Source organism: Eptatretus burgeri, chromosome 2 (assembly GCF_056783735.1).
Source record: "Eptatretus burgeri isolate ZD-2024b chromosome 2, Ebu_testis_v1, whole genome shotgun sequence".
Taxonomy (NCBI): domain Eukaryota; kingdom Metazoa; phylum Chordata; class Myxini; order Myxiniformes; family Myxinidae; genus Eptatretus; species Eptatretus burgeri.
The window spans coordinates 28,209,230-28,232,278 of NC_140962.1; the positions used below are offsets into that span (position 1 = coordinate 28,209,230).

The 23,049-nt window shown below is 50.5% G+C and overlaps 2 protein-coding genes across 14 annotated transcripts in view; one reads left to right on the forward strand and one right to left on the reverse strand.

The window, feature by feature from the left end:
• Positions 1–23,049, reverse strand: part of LOC147031675 (uncharacterized) — a 232,541-nt gene that overhangs the window by 94,108 nt on the left and 115,384 nt on the right. For 10 of the 13 annotated variants that reach the window (XM_085851877.1, XM_085851946.1, XM_085851941.1 and 7 more), the window contains one exon: positions 6,795–11,839. In XM_085851877.1, the coding sequence (XP_085708003.1) occupies positions 6,795–11,839 (5,045 nt within the window). The remainder of the gene's footprint in view (positions 1–6,794; positions 11,840–23,049) is intronic. The other 3 variants (XM_085851859.1, XM_085851896.1, XM_085851904.1) reach the window with 1 other exon arrangement.
• LOC147031678 (uncharacterized) lies at positions 17,521–22,186 on the forward strand. Its single transcript, XM_085859706.1, has 2 exons — positions 17,521–18,714; positions 22,091–22,186. Exons 1-2 carry the CDS (start codon positions 17,563–17,565, stop codon positions 22,184–22,186), a joined length of 1,248 nt encoding a protein of 415 aa, XP_085715832.1. The 5' UTR covers positions 17,521–17,562.

The following is a 23,049-nucleotide window of genomic DNA, read 5'->3' on the forward strand; positions in this document are numbered from 1 at the left end:
CCAGCGCAGCAGAACGTGCGAGTCATACGCCGGCATACGTCGTAAAATTTCAAGCATGAAAAAATTTGAGGAAAACCCAAAAGTTCAACGTTTAAAGCCAGCGTACTACCACTTATGGCAGTATTTTTCAGCGTGGTCTTAACATATACAAAACGTACCCATAACGTATTCGACGTGTACCAGCGTTTTACACAAATGTTCCAAAAATCGGCATAAGCTGGCTAAAACGTCAAGGTGTGACTGGGCCTTTAGCAATTCTAATTCATTTTCAAAATGCAGCTGAAGATTCCAGAAATTCTACTTTGCTGCAATATGATACTCATTCCCAATGAGTATGAAACAGTCAGTCATTTTGCCAACTTGCACAAAAGCAGAATACTGATTCAAGTGTAGTGAATTCAAGTGAATGCAGTACTTCATAATATCATACAGCCTGGGGTTTGGTGACATCATCGGGCTTATGTCACGCGTGAAAGATGAGGAAGAAAGAAAAAGAGGGAGTTAAGGAGGAGAATAAAATCTAAATTTACTGTCGAGATCATAGAACACCATACCCTGTGAAGTCTTGAGAAAGCTTTGCATTTCCAAGCACGATCAATATTTCCTATCGGCTGTGATTTAGTCTGAATCTCAATATTCCTCTGTTGGAAAGCAAGAACGGCAAATTCGATTGGTCGAGATGGCATAAAATGGCGCAACATTTTGTCCAAAAACTAAAGGTTTTTGAAAGTGCCAGAAGGCTATTTGTGTTCTCCAGTCTTTAAATATATAATTCAACTGAAATAAAATAAAGACTTTAAAGGTTGTAGAAAAGAAAAAAAAACATTCAAAAGTTTACCGCCATTGACACACTGTCCTTTCCACCACCTTATTTAACACATAAAATTAGTTATTTGTGCCTGATTGCTGTGTCCATTTTTGTTTTGTTTTTGTTGTGGATTGATTTTCAATTTTGTTTGACTGCCAGACAGGCAGACAGACCAAAGAAATTGCTTTACTGCTCTCTGCCCATGTGCGATCGGGATGAAATTCCATACAATTTTCCAAATTCAGAGACAAAGGATTGAAAAACTGTAGGTTCGTGTTCTTGTGTTCAAAATATAACATTCAATTGAAAATAAGTAGATCTTTGATCATAGACTGACGTCTGCAGACAGACAGACAAAATGTACCAATTGCTTCACGTGGCTTTTCACTTTGCGTGAGGGCTAACAATCAGAGAAATGAGAGACATACTGTATAAGATGGATAAAACAAATGGAGGATAGGAATGACAACGACATCGTCGATACTCCTCATGTGAACTGACACAATAGCTATTCTAAATACATAAAAAAAGATATTGTTACGGCTGTGGAAATTCACAAACCACCATTCAGGGCCCGTAGGTGAGATATCTCTAAGTACATGTGTAGTTAGCCCCAAACCCGTTGTATAGAGGGAATTTATGTGATTCATCCGGGCTGCGACGCTTTGAGTTAGGCGTTTTTCTGTTCTATCTTTATTTTGAACCAACCACGTCTCAACCGCCATCACACAACAACCACCTTAACCACCACGCCAGCCATCGTCACCAACTACAACCCTCAGACAACAACAACACCAACAGCCACGACCTTCACCTTCACAACTCAATCCCGCAAACATCGCATCACCGCCATTCCCAACGGCACCATAACCATCAACCACCACCAAAAACCCTCCACCACCTTCACCTCTCTCCTTCTACGGCCATTCCTGCACCACCTGTGAACACTGAACGTTGGGCTGTCTCGGGCCCGTTCGGCGATTGGTGCCGAGCGCACCGAGCCGCGAGCGCAAATAGCGGCCTTTCCGAGGGAAAATTCGGATCAAGAACGCTACACGCCCACTTCTCCTCCGTCCAATTAGCAAGCGCGGGGCCGCTTGGCCCCGCCTGCAGGCGCGTCGGTGTGAAATCGAAATATGCAAATTCTAGGATCAGGGGAGGTTCACGCCCCCGTTTCCTCCGACCAATGGGCGAGCGTGGCTCCGCCCCCGAGGTCATGCTGATCCGAATATTTGCATATTAGCTGCTCCTGCCAGCCCATGAAACAGCAAGCGCAAGGCGAATCATGGCAGAGTGAGTCAGTTTTGGTTGGAGAGTGGAAGAGAGCCGGGGGAAGAGAGTGTCATCGAGAGAGTTAGGTTCTGGAGTCGGCTGAGAAGAGTTGCGGGAAGAGGCAAAGGAGCTCAGGTCCGAGGCGAGAAGGACGGCGGTCGGCGACGAGGTCGCGGTGTCGGATCGCTCGTCACGGGACCCAAGCCAGCCAGCCATCTCCCTCCCCCAGGGCATCAACAATTCCCCTTTCCCCCACGCTGAGATAGTGCAAAAGGGGCCCCGTTCCCACCCCACTCCAAACGTCGTGCCAACGAAACCCGCCAAGGAGCACGGAGTCGGGGCACAGCCGCGCGGCCACATCTGCGGCTCGCCCGCCAACGCGTCACGAGGACGCGGGTAGGACCACCCCCCCCCCGGTCTCGCGGACCTGGCCGCTCCTCCAGGTCACGCGCACATATTGGCCTACAGGCCTGTCTGCCCCCTTGTCTATGAGGGTGGCTTCTTTCCTTTGCTTTTGTGTAAATGTGTGATGGCGCCGTCTGTAAAGGAGAAATGTATAAGTGTTGCCGTGTGTGCGCGTAGTCGGTAGTAAATCTGCGTCGTTGTTGCTTTTGTTTTGGTTGCTATATGTGCATTTTGACTGTTTGGCTGTATATGTGTGCTTTCCGTGTGCCGGGAAATAAATGTGCTTTGTGTGAACTGTTTTCCCGTTTCGCTTCGTCTTTTCTTTATTGACCCTCCATCCTGCTTCACGTAAAGGGTTCGTAGTGGGTGCAAAACGCCCGGTAAATAATCTGAACCGTCGAGGACGACGATAACACCGCTCGGTTATCCCGAGAGTGCGGAACGGGCCGCCCAGGGGGCTCGTGTCCGGAGTCGACCTGAAGCAAGGTACGATCGCCCGGTTTACCATCCGCGTGGGTACTTGGGTAGGTCGAGTTTGGCGAACAACCCTATCCTACGCGGGTGGCCAATTGGCACGATTGTGGTGAGGTCGAAAGGCCCACCCGTGACTGGCTCCGGGCGATAGTTCCCGGAGGGTCACGACTGAATTGTCCGTCCGGTGGGCGACGCGGTCGCGATTCGAGTGACGTGGCCGTCCGCACGCCGGCAGGCGCGAATTCGCAACAATATATATGATGCCGATAAATATTTATCCCACTCCATGGGGAATTTTTGTTTGAATACATTCTGAATTGCACCAAGAACATTCTGAATTGCACCGTTCAAAAGTTTGGCTCAGAAGTAAAGAATAAAGAATATAAATATACAGGGTGGCCAAAAGTCTGGAAACAGATAATATTATGTCATTCTGTTACAGTTTGAAGATGTCCTTGACGAAATATGAATGTGTTGAGGTGATACTGCTAAGTGGAGTGGGCTGCATGCTCACCAGATCTGAACCCCTTTGATTACTTCTTCTGGGGTATGCTGAAGACACAGGTTTATTGAGCAAAAATCAGACACGAATCATCTGAGGCAGCGCATCACGGATTGATGGAAGGGGGCAGAGGTATGCGCTGTACAAGGATTGATGAAAATGCTGCATTAATGCACCACTTTCATTGCAATTTTGCACAGTGCAGTGAACTGTGCATTTCTCATGATGGACAACACATTGAACATGTAATGTAATTTCAATAAACCATTTATAATGTATATTCACCTATTTTTCCAGACTTTCGGGCCATCCTGTACATTTATGTAAATATGTTGAAGAAACCAACAAAATGAAGTCTAAAGTTATAATGTGATGAACTTTCTTGGGAATGATCAGATCAAATTCAGTTTTTGGAGAAAGTGAAATCCAAAGAAACCAACAAAGTGAGGTCCACGAAGTTTAAAGAACAAAAGTTATAAGATTGACAATTATAAGAAAACACAAGTTAATAAACACACGGGATTCAACACAATTTTTCACATACTCGCTACAAGTGCCATATTGAGAGAATTATTGGCAAATAAAGGAACAAAAATTGCAGTGAGCCAACTGCATGTGTTGGCAAAGCAAAACAAAGAAAAAAAATTGTTTTTCCCACTTGGTTCATTTCTTAATTATTCTTTTTTTCATTTTAAAGTATACCAGGTTTAGCATCTCAAACTGTTTATATAAAATAAAATAAAAATGCGATTATAAAAAGAAACAAAGAAGATAACTGAACTGAATTCAAACATATATTTTTATAAATATGTTGATGTCATAACTTTGTCCATTTTGTGACTGCAATTATTACCTCCACCACCGGAGGTAAAGGAGGTTATGTTTTCATCCCTTTCTGTCTGTTTGTCTGTGTACAGGATATCTCAAAAAGTTGTGGACGGATCCCAATGAAATTTCGTGGACAGGTTCGGTGTGCGACGACGACGAATTGATTAGATTTTGGTGAAGATCCGGATCCAGATCCGGATCTGATAATTTTTCAAGTGATTCTTCACCATTGAGAGATATGGCTAAACCGATATATAGTACAATATCCCAAAAAGTTGTGTGCGGATTCGGATGAAACTTAGTGGACAAGTTGGGTGTGTGACCATGACAAATTCATTCAATTTTGGTGAAGATCTGACTCGAGAATTTTAAAAGTGATTCTTCACCTTTGAGAGATGGGGCTCAAAAACTATACATAGCATGATATTTCAAAAATGTATTGGGCCAGATATGTTCTCGTGGATCAGGCATTACGGGGCGGAGGAAAGCGCTCTACCGAGTGGCCTTCTCGTGTTAATTTGCATTTGCTGTTTTATTTTTTGTTCAAGCAGCTTGGCCTTGGGCAATGCTGTAAGAGTAAAAAATGGCTGCATGAATTCTTGACTGAAAGAAAATGGGAGGGAGTGGGGGATAATGTCATGATTTCACCAAATATATCGGAGCTGTTTTGCTGAGAAATAGGGGTCTACAGTTCTCCCCCTCCCCACCCCCAAATTCAAATGGTACATCCGTACCTGCCCCAATGTGGGCAAAGGCTTACATTTGAAATCATGCTACATGCCCTTTACAGTCGTGAGCTTGCAACATCCGCTTTTCACATTTTCAAACCAATTATGGAAGGTCTCAAAGGATAGAATTTTGCAGATTTCACAGCTATAATCGAGGTTTGCAAGCCTTTCTAAACTAACAACCAAAGACTCTCTTTCTCTGATCAAACTCTGGAAAAAGTGTAATGAAGTCTCATCGGGTCATTTTGAGAAATTGGTGTTGAGAACTAGGATAGATCACCAAGTATCATCGGTACATATTTGACAATAAAGGCGTTCACTTTGATTAAAGAAGTTGAGGTCACCACTGACTCACCCCCATAACCACTGATAAACATCACTTGCTTGCATAAAGTATATTCATTCTTTCCAATTCCGTGCTCCCAAACAGGAAGTTTACAAACCAGTGGGGTACGGCTCTCACAAATTCAAATATCCACCAATTTAATTCAACTATTCAAATTGGGTCTTAGATCAACCACCCTCACCAATTCTAATACCAGCGATTTGAATGGACGCATTTATTTATTTAAAGTAGGAATTATTGCTTCGACAAAATAAACATACGGCAACTAAAACCTACGCCAGTTCCTTTAACTACTTTACTGTGTATTCATAATGCCTAATGTCAACTGAGAAGTTCTAATAACTGATGATTATGATGGAAATAAGAACATGAAATTGAACAAATTAAAAATTAAAGCTATTTCATTTAAATGCTTCTTGAAAAAAAGATTATACTGATGGACTCAATGAGAAATTGAGATAAAGTTGTTATGGAGGATAGCGAGGGATAAACATCCTGGAAGGGCAGTCACATTGGAAACATGTACCACATTTACTTCTGTTCATTATCGCCAGCGATTGCATTTTGGACCAGGATTCAATTACAAAGTCAGCCAATTGGTATTTCATTACTTGGGTATGGCTGTACCCCTGATGCAATGCCCTCGCACATTACGGCAAGAAATTGGCATCTGGGCAGGGTGCCGTGAATAACTCAGCCACTCGTCGTACGCCATGATAGAGTCCATTGGCAGAATTTTCTTCAAGTCAACAATATAATTTTCATTGTGTGTCAAATTGAGTGTGCTTATGTTCACCATCACCACAAGTTATTAAAAGCTCAGTCACTACAGTCTGTTCTTATGTTAAGTAATGTAGCAGAAGTGAATGTATGAAGGTTTTATTTGCCATGGCCCAAACAAAAGTATGAAAGTTACATGGGAGAAGTGTCATGTCCCAAAAGAAGCTCAAACTGAAAAATAAAACAAATATTCAACTCATAATTATTTATCTGGATTCTAATGGTTTGCAGAATGTATCTATTCAGACCAGCAAGAGCACACTAAAGTTTGTATTGCTGGGGCTAGAGGTAACCACAGATATTTATAAGTGCATTTTCAACTTACCATTGATTATAGCTCTATTTGCAAATATCACAGCAACTAAATTATTTAATGGGCTTTCAAATGGAATGAGCATCGAAAAATAAAACTGTCAGTCGAGTCAAATATAACACTGCTATACCAAATACAACACAGTTCTCCAATGTGCCTAGACTCAATTTTACCAAACTGAAATTATAATGTCATATAAACAGTCTGCTTACATTCAAATAAATTCTTTATGTATTTCCAAATAACATAACAAAATATAGACTTGTGAAAAGTTCGAATATTTGCAGCTCCATCTCTTATCTGGATTAGCTCAAAATATACCACTATCATCATCTCACCTTCCTTTCAATCTCCTGATCTCTCATCCGTTCCTCCCTCTGATGATGATGGTAATCTATAAGCTCTTTCTGTGGACCCACCATTGGAAAAGGGCATAGGAACCGAGAGGATGGTTCAGGGAAACTGACAGTGAAGGTCCCAGACCTAGAGAGAAAAAGTTCAGAGTTGTAGGCAGAGGAAGAGGGAGACGCTTGTGACGAAGCAGCAAAATGTAAGCATCCGGATGAATGGGCTGGAGGGGATGAGGGTCCCACAGAGAGCAGGTTGGTCGGAGGGCTCGAGGATCCTACGGGCAAGAAGATCTGGGGGCTCTGGACTACATCTGCTGTGTTGGCCTGGGAGATCGGGGGTCCCTCCGCGGGGTGGGCCCGGGGGAGCGGGGGTCCCTCCGCGGGGCGGGCCCGGGGGCTCGGGGTTGCCTCCGCGGGGTGGGCCCGGGGGCTCGGGGGTCCCTCCGACGGGCGAGTCCGAGGGCTTGGGGGTCCCTCCACCGGGCGGACACGGGGGCTCGGGGGTCCCTCCGCCAGGCGGGCACGGGGGCTCGGGGGTCCCTCTGCCGGGCAGGCACGGGGGCTCGGGGGTCCCTCTGCCAGGCGGGCACGGGGGCTCGGGGGTCCCTCTGCCGGGCAGGCCTGGCGGCTCGGGGGTCCCTGTGCCTGGCGGGCCCGGGGGCTCGGGTGTCCCTCCGACAGGCGAGTCCGAGGGCTTGGGGGTCCCTCCACCAGGCGGGCACAGGGGCTCGGAGGTCCCTCCGCCAGGCGGGCACGAGGGCTCGGGGGTTCCTCCACCGGACGGGCACGGGGACTCGGGGGTCCCTCCGCCGGGCGGGCACGGGGGTTCGGGGGTCCCACTGCCGGGCGGGCCCGGGGGCTTCGGGGTCCTTCAGCCGGGCGGGTCCGGGAGCTCGGCGGCCCCTCAGCCGGGCGGGCCTGGGGACTCGGCGGTCCCTCAGCTGGGCGGGCCCGGGGGCTCGGCGGACCCTTAGAAGGGCGGGCCCGGGGGCTCGGAGGTCCCTCAGCCGGGCGGGCCCGGGGGCTCGGCGGTCCCTCAGCCGGGCGGGCCCGGGGGCTCGGCGGTCCCTCAGGCGGGCGGGCCCGGGGGCTCGGAGGTCCCTCGGCTGGGCGGGCCCGGGGACTCGGCGGTCCCTCGGCCGGGCGGGCCCGGGGGCTCGGCGGTCCCTCCGCCGGGCGGGCCCGGGGGCTCGGCGGTCCCTCGGCCGGGCGGGCCCGCGGGCTCGGCGGTCCCTCCGCCGGGCGGGCCCGCGGGCTCGGCGGTCCCTCCGCCGGGCGGGCCCGCGGGCTCGGCGGTCCCTCCGCCGGGCGGGTCCGGGGGCTCGTCGGTTCCTCAGGCGGGCGGGCCCGGGGGCTCGGGTGTCCCTCTGCTGGGCGGGCACGGGGGCTCTGGGTCCCCTCCACCGGGCGGGCCCGGGGACTCTGGGGCCCCTCCACCGGGCGGGCCCGGGGACTCTGGGGCCCCTCCACCGGGCGGGCCCGGGGACTCTGGGGCCCCTCCACCGGGCGGGCCCGGGGACTCTGGGGCCCCTCCACCGGGCGGGCCCGGGGACTCTGGGGCCCCTCCACCGGGCGGGCCCGGGGACTCTGGGGCCCCTCCACCGGGCGGGCCCGGGGACTCTGGGGCCCCTCCACCGGGCGGGCCCGGGGACTCTGGGGCCCCTCCACCGGGCGGGCCCGGGGACTCTGGGGCCCCTCCACCGGGCGGGCCCGGGGACTCTGGGGCCCCTCCACCGGGCGGGCCCGGGGACTCTGGGGCCCCTCCACCGGGCGGGCCCGGGGACTCTGGGGCCCCTCCACCGGGCGGGCCCGGGGACTCTGGGGCCCCTCCACCGGGCGGGCCCGGGGACTCTGGGGCCCCTCCACCGGGCGGGCCCGGGGACTCTGGGGCCCCTCCACCGGGCGGGCCCGGGGACTCTGGGGCCCCTCTGCCGGGTGGGACTGGGGGCTCTGGGGCCCCACCGCTGAGCTTGCCCCAGGGCTCTGGGGCCCCTTTGCAGGGCATACCAGGGAGCTCGGGGGTACCTCCGCCAGGCGGGTCCAGGAGCTTGGGGGAACCTTCGCTGGATGGGCCCGGGGGCTTGGGGGGCCCTCTGATGGGTGGACCAGGCAGCTTGAAGGTCCCTCCAATGAGCGTACCAGGCGGCTTGGGGGTCCCTCCAATGAACGGACGAGGCGGCTTGGGGATCCCTCCAATGGGCGGACCAGGCGGCTCGGGGGTGCCTCCAATGGGCGGACCAGGTGGTTTTGGGGTCCTATTTTTGAGTGGGCTCGAGGACTCGGTTGTTTGGATGTGCAACCTGGAGGTCTGTCAGCTCTGAATGAGCATGCTGGAGATCTCTCTGGTCCAAGCGAGCATGCTGGAGGACGGTCTGGTCCAAGCGAGCATGCTGGAGGGCGGTCTGGTCCAAACGAGCATGCTGGAGGGCGATCTGGTCCAAGTGAGCATGCTGGAGGATGGTCTGATCCAAGCGAGCATGCTGGAGGACGGTCTGGTCCAAGCAAGCATGCTGGAGGATGGTCTGGTCCAAGCGAGCATGCTGGAGGACGGTCTGGTCCAATCGAGCATGCTGGAGGACGGTCTGGTCCAAGCGAGCATGCTGCAGGATGGTCTGGTCCAAGCGAGCATGCTGCAGGACTCTCTGCTCCAAGCGAGAATGCTGCAGGACTCTCTGCTCCAAGTGAGCATGCTGCAGGACTCTCTTGGCCAAGTGAGCATGCTGCAGGACTCTCTGCCCCAAGTGAGCATGCTGCAGGACTCTTTGCTCCAAATGAACATGCTGCAGGACTCTCTGCTCCAAGTGAGCATGCTGCAGGACTCGAATATTCGTATGAGCGTGCTGGAGGACTCGAGTATCCAGATGAGCATGCTGGAGGACTCCAGTGTTTGGGTGAGCATGCTAGAGGATTCGAGTGTCCGGGTGAGCATGTTGGAGGACTCGAGTGTCCGTCTGAGCATGCTGGAGGACTCGAGTGTCCGGGTGAGCATGCTGGAGGACTCGAGTGTCCGGGTGAGCATGCTGGAGGACTCGAGTGTCCGGGTGAGCATGCTAGAGGACTAGAGTGTCCGGGTGAGCATGTTGGAGGACTCGAGTGTCCGGGTGAGCATGCTGGAGGACTCGAGTGTCCGGGTGAGCATGCTGGAGGACTCGAGTGTCCGGGTGAGCATGCTGGAGGACTCGAGTGTCTGGGTGAGCATGCTGGAGGACTCGAGTGTCCTGGTGAGCATGCTGGAGGACTCGAGTGTCCGGGTGAGCATGCTGGAGGACTCGAGTGTCCGGGTGAGCATGCTGGAGGACTCGAGTGTCCGAGTGAGCATGCTGGAGGACTTGAGTGTCCGGGTGAGCATGCTGGAGGACTCAATTGTCTGGGTGAGCATGCTGTCGGACTCGAGTGTCCGGTGGAGCATGCTGGAGGACTCGGGTATCCATGTAAGCTTGTTGGTGGAGTTGAAGAGCCCACATAATGAGTAGTGGAGACAGAAGAATGAACCAAATTTAAGATGCATGGTGGGCAGGTCGAAGTAGTTAAAGAACCATGTGACTGAGTAAGTGTAATGCTGTGTAAGCTGCTAGATGAAACCAAAGAGGGAGATGAGCAAGGCTTAACAGAGCAAACAAAAACACTTGAAGAGGCTGAGGAGTTGGAGGGAATAGAAGGAAAAGTCGAAATATCTGATAAAGTTGAAATGGAAGTCTTTGTGTTGGAAGAACTAGTTGGAGAGCCAAATCGTTGTCCATGGACCCATGTTCCTGGAGCTGGGGATTTTCTTGGAAGTGGTGGTCGGTTTGAAGACTCGGAAAAAGCATGTCGACTTGGTCTAGGACTTAAAGGTGGCCGGGAACTAGTACAAGATTGAAAACTGATTGCATTTAAATCTTTACTTCTGGATATTGGTGATTGGTTAATTTCTGACACACAAGAAAGCAACTGAGAGTTTTTGCATTGTGGCTTAATGGCTTCAAATACATGACTCTTAGATGCTGGCTTCACGAGATTGGTCTGTGGAGGGTGTGAATGTGTCTTGTTCTGGTGTGGAGGTGACAAAGATGAGTTGGGGGTTTCAAAGGAGGAAAGCGAGTGAGTTGGAGTCATAAGGGGTGATCCAAGAGTAGTAGTCAGAGTAGCACCAGAATTTGAATATAAAGAGGAAGAGGAGGAAGAAGAGGGAATATCAGAAACAGAATAAAGAGCAGAAACAGGGGAAATAGAAGCTATTTGGAAGCTGGAAGAGTAAAGTGTTGCTGGAGGTTCTGAAGAAGAGAAAAAAGGGGTGCTAAATGAGGGGGCAGAGGAGAATGAAGAAGAAGAAGAGGCTGAGGAAGAAAGGGGAAGGGAAATTGGCAATAAGGATTGAGAGAATGAGGAAGAGATCGAGCACTGGGAACAATTAATAGAAGTGGTTGAAAAAAGACTTGAACTATTATCACATCTTTTGGAAATTGAAGATGGAGAACCATATAAAGCAGAATTAGTGCAAGAGGTGACTGAAATTGAGCAAGGAATATCGAAAAAGAATGGAGGTGAGCTGGGTGTAGATGAAGGTGAATGACACATGGCAAGAGATGAGCAAGAAACAGCCTGAGGTGAACAAGCGGCAACTGAGGGTAAGCAGACAGTGGGTGAAAGTGTACGGCGAGCAGTGGATGGTGAGTGACGAGTAATAGATGGTGAGCGTCGAGCAGTGGATGGCGAGCGGTAGACAGTAGGTGAACAAGGGGCGGGAGAGCCGGGGCGTGGGGCCGCAGAGCCAGGGCGATGAAGAGAAAATGAGGAAGAGGGGGAAAAACACAAGGCAGAGCCAAAAGAAGTGGAAGTGGAGCTCATAGGCACAGCAGAAGAGTAAGCAGGTATTTCTAAAGGGATTGAAGAAGATGGGTGAAGAGGTGTCGTCAATAAAATGGAACTGGGTGAGGAAGAAGAGGCAGCTGTTCGGTTGTCAATCGTAAGGGAGCTGAGAAAATGGCACATCCCTCGATTGTGTCCTCGTGTGGAGCATGAAGCAGTGCCATTCATCATGTTCAGGGCTGCTGCTGAGGAGAAGGAACATTGATAAGTAAGAAAGACAATATTCTTGATATTAAAATCCATTTCACTTCAGCTTCATCTTAAATCAACAATTGTGTGGTACATTCGGCAAGTTACTCTTCAAGTATTGCACAAAATAATAGATCCAATAAACATTTATCCAATCGTGGTCATATTCTAGGGCAACAAAAGACAAGGTTATCACTATACAGTCCAGAACTAGTTTCTGTTCGATATCTTCATTGCAAGTGTGAAGATCAGTGGCTTAACAATGAATAACATCTACAAGCTACCTGCTTGTGCCTGGTCACACCATACCCTCCAAAAATCACAACTTCCTGAAATTCATCTCAGAGACTTCACCAGCCACCATTCCTGGGGATATGGTGACAACAACGCGTTGGCACACATTTGTTTGACTGAGCTTCAGCTACAACAACCGTTTTCTCCTGTACGATTCCAACAACCTATTTTTTCCCACTCATGCAGATGGAATAAGGATTACAACCCTGACCTATGCTTTGCATCAGTAGATGAATCATTTCAGCCCCGAAGGGTGTCACGTAAAATACTCCCTTCACAGCCAACATTTCCCTGCCACCATCCATGTTGGAAACAACGTTCGACTCATCTAATCAAAGCCGATACCTCAATGGAACTTCCATAAAGCAAATTGGCCAAGCTTTGCCAAATAAATACATGAGATGGTTACCTCTCTTGATCTGAGACCTGAGAACTACGAAGGCTTTTGTCGACCACTCAAGTGCGCTTCCTCAAACAACATTCCCATAGACTACAGGAAAACTTTCACCCCTTGCCGGCTGGCAGAATTTGAAGCTCTTTTGAAGGAGTATAAGCAAACTGACAATCCTGACACAGCCTTTCACTCCAAGCAGGAAAGCATGGAATGTTCTCCACAATCTGGGTGCAGCTCGTATACACCAATATCAACTGCAGCATGTCACTGTGTATGCTGTGGTATCTAAGCTTCTCCAGAATTCCAAAGGTGCCACGTCCAAGCATACAAAGACCAAGGTTCGGAAGGAACTTTCTGATAACATAGCTACACTACCTTCTACTTCCTACCTGGCGTCCCTGTATATTCATCAAGAAATAAATGTAGCTTTCAAATTCTACTATGTCTGGGAAAGCAGCTGGCCAATCCAGAATTCCTAAAGACTCGAGGACCTGAGGGTAAATCTTGAATCGCCTCCTTCGTTATGTTCATCCACCAAATTGCCGTCATCTCTTTCATGGGGAGAGAAGCTAAGGTTATCACCATAGTGAAGCCAGGGAAGCCACCAGATGACCCATTAAACGACCAAACTATAACACTGCCTTGCACTTCCATACAAGTTGCTTGAACATTTCCTCCAAACGTGCATCTCGCCTTTGGTTGAGCTCTCCATCCCAGGGGAACAGGCAGGATTCACACCAGGGAGAAGCTGTATTGATTTGGTCCTGGCATTAACAACCTAAACTGAGGCTGGATACCAACATTTTCTCAAGAATGGTGTGGCCTTTATATATATGTAAGCCATCTCTGACAGTTTGGAGATGTCAGCTCCTTCTCAAGACAGCAAAGTTCCCTCCCTGTTCAGCAACAATGTGAGTACTAGCATCGACAGTGCCTGATATAAAGTCTCCACCCCCTTTCAAAATGTTCACCTTTTGTTGCCTTACAGCCTGGAATTGAAATGCATTAAATCAGACTTTTTCCACATTCATTGACACATTGTAACCCACAACTTCCAAGTGAAAAACAAATTCCACAGGTTTCAGAAAATTAATAAAAAATACAATACTAGAATATCTTACTTGGATAAGTGTCCACCCCCATATAATAGCAATCATAAATTAGCTCAGGTGTAACCAATCACCTTTAAAACCACATACCAAGTTAATTGGCCTCCACCTGTGTTAAATTGCAGTGATTCTGATTATTACCTCCACCACCGAAGGTGAAGGAGGTTATGTTTTCACCCCTTTCTCTCTGTTTTTTTTCTGTCTGTATGTATACAGGATATCTCTAAAAGTTGTTAGACGGATCTGGATGAAATTTTGTGGACAGGTTCGGTGTGTGAAAAGGACGAACAGATTAGATCTGGGTGAAGGTCCGGATCTGGATCCAACTACTCGAATTTTTTTAGTGATTCTTCACCATTCAGAGATAGGGTGAAGCCGATATATTGTTGTGGGCGATAAACCGGTCGGTGGCGATAAACGACCACTCGGTGGAGCAGTGGAGTCGTCTCCCACCGAACACCCGGAATTTAGGTCATGACTCTCGGATAAGTCCGAGAGTTCACAGGTCCCTTAGCGGACCGAGGTCGCCAATATTTTGACGGCGTGGGGTAGGGTTAATTGCCTAATTTCAATATACCCAAATACCCACGTCGTCCAACTACCGGGGAAAACCACACCCTTGACAGACCTCGGGCGGAACGGACCGTTTACCGAGCCCGATCCGGGTGTAAACCGAGTGGGGATTACTAAGATCCGTCGGTCCAAATGGCAACTTACCGGCCCGAATGGCCTTACTATTTCTCAATACGCACCTTGCTAGTCCAATGAAAGAAAACACGAACAACAAACTGGAACATTTAACAAGGGTTTATTTATAACAATAATCGGGGAGGGGAAACACACAAAGAGTAGAGTTATCACGAATAAAAGAAATGTAAACCATGTACAATGGACAACACTTAAAAATTTCTACTTATACAGAGTGGCACCACACACACACACACACACACACACACACACACACACACACACACACACACACACACACACACACACCCAAAGAAATGGTGGCCGCGGCCTGTATTTGCACCTGCCCGCCTCATGCGGTCTGCTCGAGCTTGTCCGGTGGCGGGACTCGAACCCACCGCCAACAACGCCGCACCAAGCTCCAGGGACCAAGAACGGCACCACGGACGCCAGCCAGCACGGGCACGGACCAGATGAGAACGCCGGCAGCTTCCTCTCTTTGCTTCGGCGAGGCGAACCTTACTTGCTTTCGACGAGGTGAACCTTTCTTGCTCTTTCTTCATGACTCACCACCTCGTCTTATCCTCCTCCTCCCCCGCGGCCCCGGATTTGGTCCGCGTGTCACCCATTGGGCGGAAAATGACGCATACCCTTATTTGGCGCCAAGCCAGAACGAAGCGCTCCGTGCCCATATTTGGTGCGAAATCCACACCGCCTGGGATATGGAATTCCGCCCACGCACACGCCCGCATGCCGGCGAGTGTGAGAAGAATGCTGCGAGCAGTGTTGTTGTTGTCGTTGTTGGAGTAAAAATCCTATCCATAAAATAACTGCGCAGCGCACATACACTTAATCACCCATTAAACATAGGACGGGACCCTACCTAGAAATACATACTTACCGATATAACTGTGATATAGGACCTGGCTGTTCTGTGCAGTAAGCTTCTAAATTCGTAACACTGGTTTGTGTTGGAGCGCATGGGCTGGTGGTCGGAGCGTCCGACTTCCCCACCAAGAATCCCGGGCTCCATGGGCATGTCGGCAAGCTGCACGATGCGGCCAGGTACACCACGGAACTCTGTCCCCCCAGCTGAACTATCCTCCTCAGCTGGAGGACCGAATAAAGACCCGGTGGGGTCCATTTCTTTTTGGATGTGTGTGTGTATGTCTGTGGGCCCAGTCTTTAAGTAGAAACGGTATAAGTGCCTTGCATCATTGTACATTTGATTATATTTGGTGTAACTCTGCTCTTTGTCTCCCTCTTCCCATTAGAAATAAACCTCATGTTAAATGTACCAGCTCGTTGCCTGTCATTTCCATCATTGACCCAGCACGGTGCGGGCTTGAGAAATAGGGAGGCCATCTGTGCCGTAAATTGTTCATTTGGTCCGGCAGGCTTTGGTAATCCCCGCTCGGTTACGCCGCATCCGAGTCGGTAACAGCGACTCGGTTCGGATAAAGTCGGCCGAGGGTGTGGTTTCCCCGGTAGTTATTCGGCGTGGGTACTTAGGTAAATTGGAATGAAACAATTAACCCTACCCCACGCCGTCGAAATATTGGTGTCCACGGTCCACTAAGGGACCCGTGACCTTCGGAGTTATCCGAAGGTTACGACCTTCAAGTCTGGTGTTCGGTGGGAGACGGCCCAACTGCTCCACCTAGCGGTCGTCCTCACCACCGAACCCGGCACCACAACAATATTATTTGAGTGTACTGTTACGTTTGAGGGGGGGGTATGCATTCAAAGGGTAATTAGGATGTTTAATTAGGTATGCCATGCTGTTCGAGTTTACCAGGATCTTGATGTAATAAGTAGCAATTCAGTGGTGATAAGTTGTCTAGTAAATGTCCATTTCTTCAAGGGGGAAATGATAATTGTCACGTAATTACATAGGGACACGGGATAGGGTAAGTGTGTCTGCGTAAACCCCTTTTTGGTATTCTCTGGAGGCTTGCCGTAACGTCACGGGACAGTGCTGCGGATGGCTCCGCCCCGTGATCACGATTGGCGGAAGGCGACGGCGCTGGGCCAATAAAACGGCTCGATTGGAAGTGACGAGGATGGGAGGATAAAAGGGTTCTGTTCGGGGTCGAAAAGGAAGAGGAAGAAGATCGGGACAGAAAGACCGTTTTTTGGGGGTGGAGGTTGTTGTGCTGGGAGCGTGCTGTGTTGTTGTGCTGATTCGGCCCTGGTTTCATCGTGTCTTATAGCCTTGCTGAGCCTCGTGCCTCACCTTGGTTGGCTCTGGGTTTCTGCTGGCTCGGAGTACGGGGTCGAACGGCGGGTGGACCTGCCTCCCTCTCCTGCTCGCGGTTTGGCGCCGGAGCTGGTTCCCTGGCGGCTGTGAGCGGACTTGGGCCGAGACCAGGAGGTCGACAGCACCACGGTTTCTCCTGCCCCCCTGACGAGAGCAAGGCCAGCTCGTCCGACGCCAATCCAGGGACTGTTGCGTCCACACCACGGTCCAGCCTGACCACCAGAAATAGCTACGTTTTATGTGTGTGTGTGTGTGTGTGTGTGTGTGTGTGTGTGTGTGTGTGTGTGTGTGTGTGTGTGTGTGTGTGTGTGTGTGTGTGTGTGTGTGTGTGTGTACCTGGCGCTTTAGAGGGTTTGAGATTTGTACATTCATTGGAAATGTCTGTGTTTTCCCCACGACCGATCCCACACCGTCCCGTCGAATCGCCCCGGATCCCTCTTCTTGCCGAGTCTTGTTATTTCTGGTTAGAGGAATAAACGTTATCAACTCAGTGAAAAGCGACTCGTGCCACCTTCCTCGTCCCGTTTGCGGTAGAGCGATTAGAACCGCCATCTTTGGGTTATAAATAAATAAACCGCCTCCATCGTTTCGGCTCATTCTATGTTGGCGGGACTGTTCAAGTCCCGTGGACGTCACATTGGTGTCAGGGTGTTGGATGTTAGAACCCCTCTAAATTATATTCGGTATCGGGAGAATATACCAGTACTGAAATCTCGCCACGAATTGGAATATAAAATTACTACAGAAAAGCGTGGGAAAATTTTGGCGGGATTTTTCAAATTAAATTTCATTGGCGGCAAACGGGACTTCTGCACCATGGCGGATGTGCAGATGTTTGAGGAGGAAGGCCACGTGTCTGGCAGCGAGTCGGGGGAAGAAGGGAGAGATGGGGGTTGGGTTGGAACCTCCCCCATTCCGAGCGTGGACCGTGCTTCATCGCCCGTAACGGGGCCGGCAGCGCCGGAAACCGGTGCGATGACGATCCAGACAATGTTGGAACGTTTAATAGGGGACATGACGGCACAAATAGCAAATCAATTCGTGACACAGAGGGCAGAAATGATGGCACAAATGGAAAATCAATTCGTGACACAGAGGGCAGACATGACGGCACAGAGGGCAGAAATGACGGCAGAAATGGCAAATCAATTCGTAACACAGAGGGCAGAAATGACAGATCAATTGGGGGTAATGGGGGAACAGTTGGGTGCACGGATTGATTTAATGAGGGATGAATTGGGGGAAAAGATGGAGAAAATGAAAACTGAGATGCAGGAGTGTGTGGATGTTCATTTGGGGGAAATACAAAGTAAATTTGAGGATAGATTGGAGGAAACAAAGGTAGAAATTACATTGGAGGGGGAAAATATACGGAAAAAATTGGTAGATAAAATTGATGCAACGAACATTCGGGTTGATAAAGTGGATGAAAGCCTGGAACGTCATCGTGCCTGTGTGGATGCTCGTATGCAGCTGCAAGTAGAAGAGTGGGGAGAGCTGAGGAAGCAAGGGATGAATTTGGCGGAGGAGGTAAAAGGATTGGAGGCTCGTTTGGACGAACAAGATAAAATTATGATCCAAGATGAAGTCTTGGATAAAGGCCTGGTAGAGCCGTCTTTTGTAAGTAGAGTGTCCGGGTTGGTTGAGGAGCAGCTACAAACTCGCGACGGAGCCTTGCAGGAGGTTGTGCAGGCCCAGAAGATCCTGCGGGAAGAGGTGAATCGGTCCATTCAACGTTTGGAACAGGAGGCAAAATTGACCCATGAGACCCTCACCACAAAACATCTTTGGCCACAGTGGGCTCCGAAATTGGATACGCAGCCACAAGGGTGTTTGATCCCTGGGCTGGATTCGGACAAGGGAGAAACTGAGAAGCGGGCCACCGTAAAAGTGATCCCCCTGGTAAATTTCGATGGGTCAGGGAGCGTTGAAGCTTTTCTGACGCAATTTGAGTGTATTTCCCGACTAAACGGGTGGAATGAGCGGGAACGTACAGGGAATTTGGTGGCAACGTTGCGGGGACCAGCCGCAGATGTGTTAAACGTGATCGCGGAGGGGATGTTGACCAGCTCCCACATTTGCGAGGCGTTGAGCCGTCGGTTTGGGTTTGCAGTGAACTGTGATCTGGTGCGGGCCCAGCTCCAACACCGCAGATTAAAGCCGGGTGAGACAGTGCAGGAGATGGCACAGGACATTTACCAATCAGTCAGGATCGCGTATCGGGAGCTTACAGTGGAGGCATGGGACAGACTGGCACTAGAGAAATTTTTAGCTGCTCTTCCGGACCCTGAGGTCCGAGCGCTAGTGGAGTTACAGGATCCACCCACCGTTCACCGAGCGGCTGAGGCGCAGCCAGGCTGGCCTCGTGGAGGCGGCCGGGTCGGATGCCAGAGAGGCCATCGGTGACGGTCCGACAGGCGGAGATTCAGAATCAAGGAGGGGGGCTGGGAGAAATTGGCATTACCCAAATGTTTCAGGAAATTTGCCAGAAACTGTCAAGTTTGATAAAGGGTAATCCGGTAGTTAGTGCGCCAAAGCGGCGGGGTCCAGCCCAGCCAATAGAGCAATTCGATTATGGCCGAGGGGGTCCGGAACCGGAAGAGACATTTCACCGATACTCACGGGGGCCTTTTATGGGGAGTTGTTTCCGGTGCGGGCGAAGAGGACACATGCAACGATATGGCTGGTACCTGGCGATGGAGGGACCCTCCAATAGACTTTTAGACTCGGAGAGGGTGAATCCTCCTGCTGAACCGCCAGGTCTATCCGAGATGCCCTTTCATAGGTCCAGTCCGGAGATCACTGTCGGGGGTCGGGGAGACTAGATCAGGCTGAGCATATAGGGCCATGCTCGGCTGCTGACATTGTGGCGAAGTGCCTCCTTTGGTGAAAAATAGTGAATTGTGGGAAAATTGGCATGTGTTTGTAAGTTCTGCTGGGTTTTAGAGTGACAATAGGGACAATGGGTAATTGGTAACCAAGCGGGCACGAGTGGCTGTCCAATGGCTTGTGCGTGGATCGGGTGAGGAGAAGTGCTGTGTGAGTTGTTTCAAGTTAAGAAGTGAAATGTATGGTGCACACATTGATTTTTTATTGGGCATGGTGTGGTAACAGGGAAGGTCATGGTCGGTGAAGTGTTAGAAATGCAGGTGTCACATGTAAAGCCGATGGGGTGGGGGAGTCATGTGGGTTTTGTGGGTGGGGATGATGTGCTTGTCCGCAGGGATTGCTGAAGCTCACGGTGAGCGGGAATTGCGACCCCCTTCAAGGAGATTCACCCCTGGTGGCTAATGGTGACAGTGTCTGGAGGCAACTGGGAGAGGGTCTGGTTGGGCGACCAAGGCGGGTAGGACCTTGGCGACCCAGGAAGGCCAGAGGAGCCAGTGAGACCCCTTTCAGAGTGTTGTACGGGATTAGAGCTGATGGCTATCAGGGGGGAGGGAATCAAAGGGAGCGGGGCGGAGAAACGTCCGGGTTGGACTAAAGCTTACCTGTGGGCATGGTTGCACCTGAGATGCCCCCATCATCTTGTGGTAACCCACCCTACGGCCACGACGGGATTCAGCCTGCATGATTAAAATGGGGACCATGACCTAGAAATGTGATGATTACCATGGTGTGAGTGTTGTGGATCCCGCACAACTTGACATGTGCAGCAAGAGCATGATGTCCACATAATTTTGGGGCAAGCAAATTTGAAAATTGGCTCCCCAGGTAACGCTGGGTCTCTTAGCATCCACTGGGGGAGGCGGTCAAGTGTAAATATCCCATGAATAGTGTCGTTAAGGCTTAGAGTAGGAATGTAAAGTATAAGTGTTGTGTTTTTTTGTGGAACCTTTTGTTTCCCCTCCCCAGATCACTGGAAGAGTGTTGGGCAAGAGCGATGATCCAGAGGATGGAGTGCAACTTCGCTCAGTGCTCTCATGTGATAAAATAAAATAAAAAAATTAAAAAATGAATGATTCTTTAAGCGAGGATAAGGCCATAAGGGGGTAGTACATTAAGCAGGATAGGTAAGTTAGCTGCGACTCGCTGCCCATTGCCCCTCCTACTTTATTTTGTTAGGTTAAATAGGTGTTGTCAGTAAGTGTTAAGGCTGGTACGGTAGCGCCTGTGATATACCTTGCAGGAGCTGCGGTACCAGAGGAGGGGGCAGTGTTACGTTTGAGGGGGGGTATGCATTCAAAGGGTAATTAGGATGTTTAATTAGGTATGCCATGCTGTTCGAGTTTACCAGGATCTTGATGTAATAAGTAGCAATTCAGTGGTGATAAGTTGTCTAGTAAATGTCCATTTCTTCAAGGGGGAAATGATAATTGTCACGTAATTAGATAGGGACACGGGATAGGGTAAGTGTGTCTGCGTAAACCCCTTTTTGGAATTCTCTGGAGGCTTGCCGTAACGTCACGGGACAGTTCTGCGGATGGCTCCGCCCCGTGATCACGATTGGTGGAAGGTGACGGCGCTGGGCCAATAAAACGGCTCGATTGGAACTGACGAGGACGGGAGGATAAAAGGGTTCTGTTCGGGGTCGAAAAGGAAGAGGAAGAAGATCGGGACAGAAAGACCGTTTTTTGGGGGTGGAGGTTGTTGTGCTGGGAGCGTGCTGTGTTGTTGTGCTCATTCGGCCCTGGTTTCATCGTGTCTTATAGCCTTGCTGAGCCTCGTGCCTCACCTTGGTTGGCTGTGGGGTTCTGCTGGCTCAGAGTACGGGGTCGAACGGCGGGCGGACCTGCCTCCCTCTCCTGCTCGCAGTTTGGCGCCGGAGCTGGTTCCCTGGCGGCTGTGAGCGGACTTGGGCCGAGACCAGGAGGTCGACAGCACCACGGTTTCTCCTGCCCCCCCTGACGAGAGCAAGGCCAGCTCGTCCGACGCCAATCCAGGGACTGTTGCGTCCACACCACGGTCCAGCCTGACCACCAGAAATAGCTACGTTTTGTGTGTGTGTGTGTGTGTGTGTGTGTGTGTGTGTGTGTGTGTGTGTGTGTGTGTGTGTGTGTGTGTGTGTGTGTGTGTGTGTGTGTGTGTGTGTGTGTGTGTGTGTGTGTGTGTGTGTGTGTGTGTGTGTGTGTGTGTACCTGGCGCCTTAGAGGGTTTGAGATTTGTATATTCATTGGAATTGTCTGTGTTTTCCCCACGCCCGATCCCACACCGTCCCGTCGAATCGCCCCGGATCCCTCTTCTTGCCTAGTCTTGTTATTTCTGATTCGAGGAATAAACGTTATCAACTAGGTGAAAAGCGACTCGTGCCACCTTCCTCGTCCCGTTTGCGGTAGAGCGATTAGAACCGCCATCTTTGGGTTATAAATAAATAAACCGCCTCCATCGTTTCGGCTCATTCTACGTTGGCGGGACTGTTCAAGTCCCGTGGACGTCACAGTACTTTAAAGCAAGTCGGACAGTCAAACCATGCATTGCCAATACATCCTCGTTCAACTCCCAAATGGAGAGCGGTAATTGGAGGATATGTCAACACATTGAAGGCATAGTGTCTTGTTAGTAGATAAAAGGCAATATAGGGAAGTGTGAAAGGATGAAGAAGAAGAGAGAAGTGAAGAGAGCAAGAGAGGAAAGTGAAGATGAAGGTGGGTTCTGCTGAGGCAGGTGTCTGAAAAAGGTGTGAGACATAGAGTGTGGAAATTCGCATTACACCATAAAGGGTCCTCAGGTGAGATATATTGGTAAGTTCATGTGTAGTTAGCCCAAACCCGTTGTTTAGAGGGAATATATGTGATCCATTCGGGCTGCGATTCTTCTGTTAGTCGTTTTTCTTTGGCTATTGTTAATTTGGTGCAAGAACAACGAACATCGCCACAACCAACATCTCAACGATCACGCCATTCACTACACAACGCCACCTTCCACAACTACGAGACCACTTCTTTGCCATCGCCATTCAACGAGCACCGTGCGGTCACGATCTCCACGGGATGGATGGAAGGGGCAGAGTGGCAGCAGCGGCCGGGGTGCGAAGGGGCATCTCTTGCCCGAGTCTTTCTTCCCTCGTCGTACTGCCCGTGCAAGAACAAAAACCAACAACGCCTGTGGGATTTTCCTTTCTGCTTTTCCCGCGCTTTGGCATGGGGGAGGGGCGATTTGAGCCAGGAGGTCAAAGGTAAAAAAAGGTGGGGGCCTGATTTTGGTGGAATAATTCCCTGGCCCCGAGCCAAGACTGACTTTCCTCGCCCCCCCCCCCGCACAGCGCGGGGAGGGGGGAATGCGAGGGCACGCCCCTTTTGGGAAGCTTCCAGAAGGGAGGTGGAGACAGAAATGGGGCGGGGCAAAGGGGCGGAGCCGGCCCCTAAAAAGGCGTGGGTGTGGAGAGCTGGAGGCTCTTGGTTCTTTCAAGCGATTGACCAAAAGGCGTGGGTGTGGAGAGTTGGAAGCGGGAGGCTCTTGGTTCGTTCAAGCGATTGACAAAAGGGGTGGGCGTGAAGGTCGACGAGAACATCGTTCCCTTTC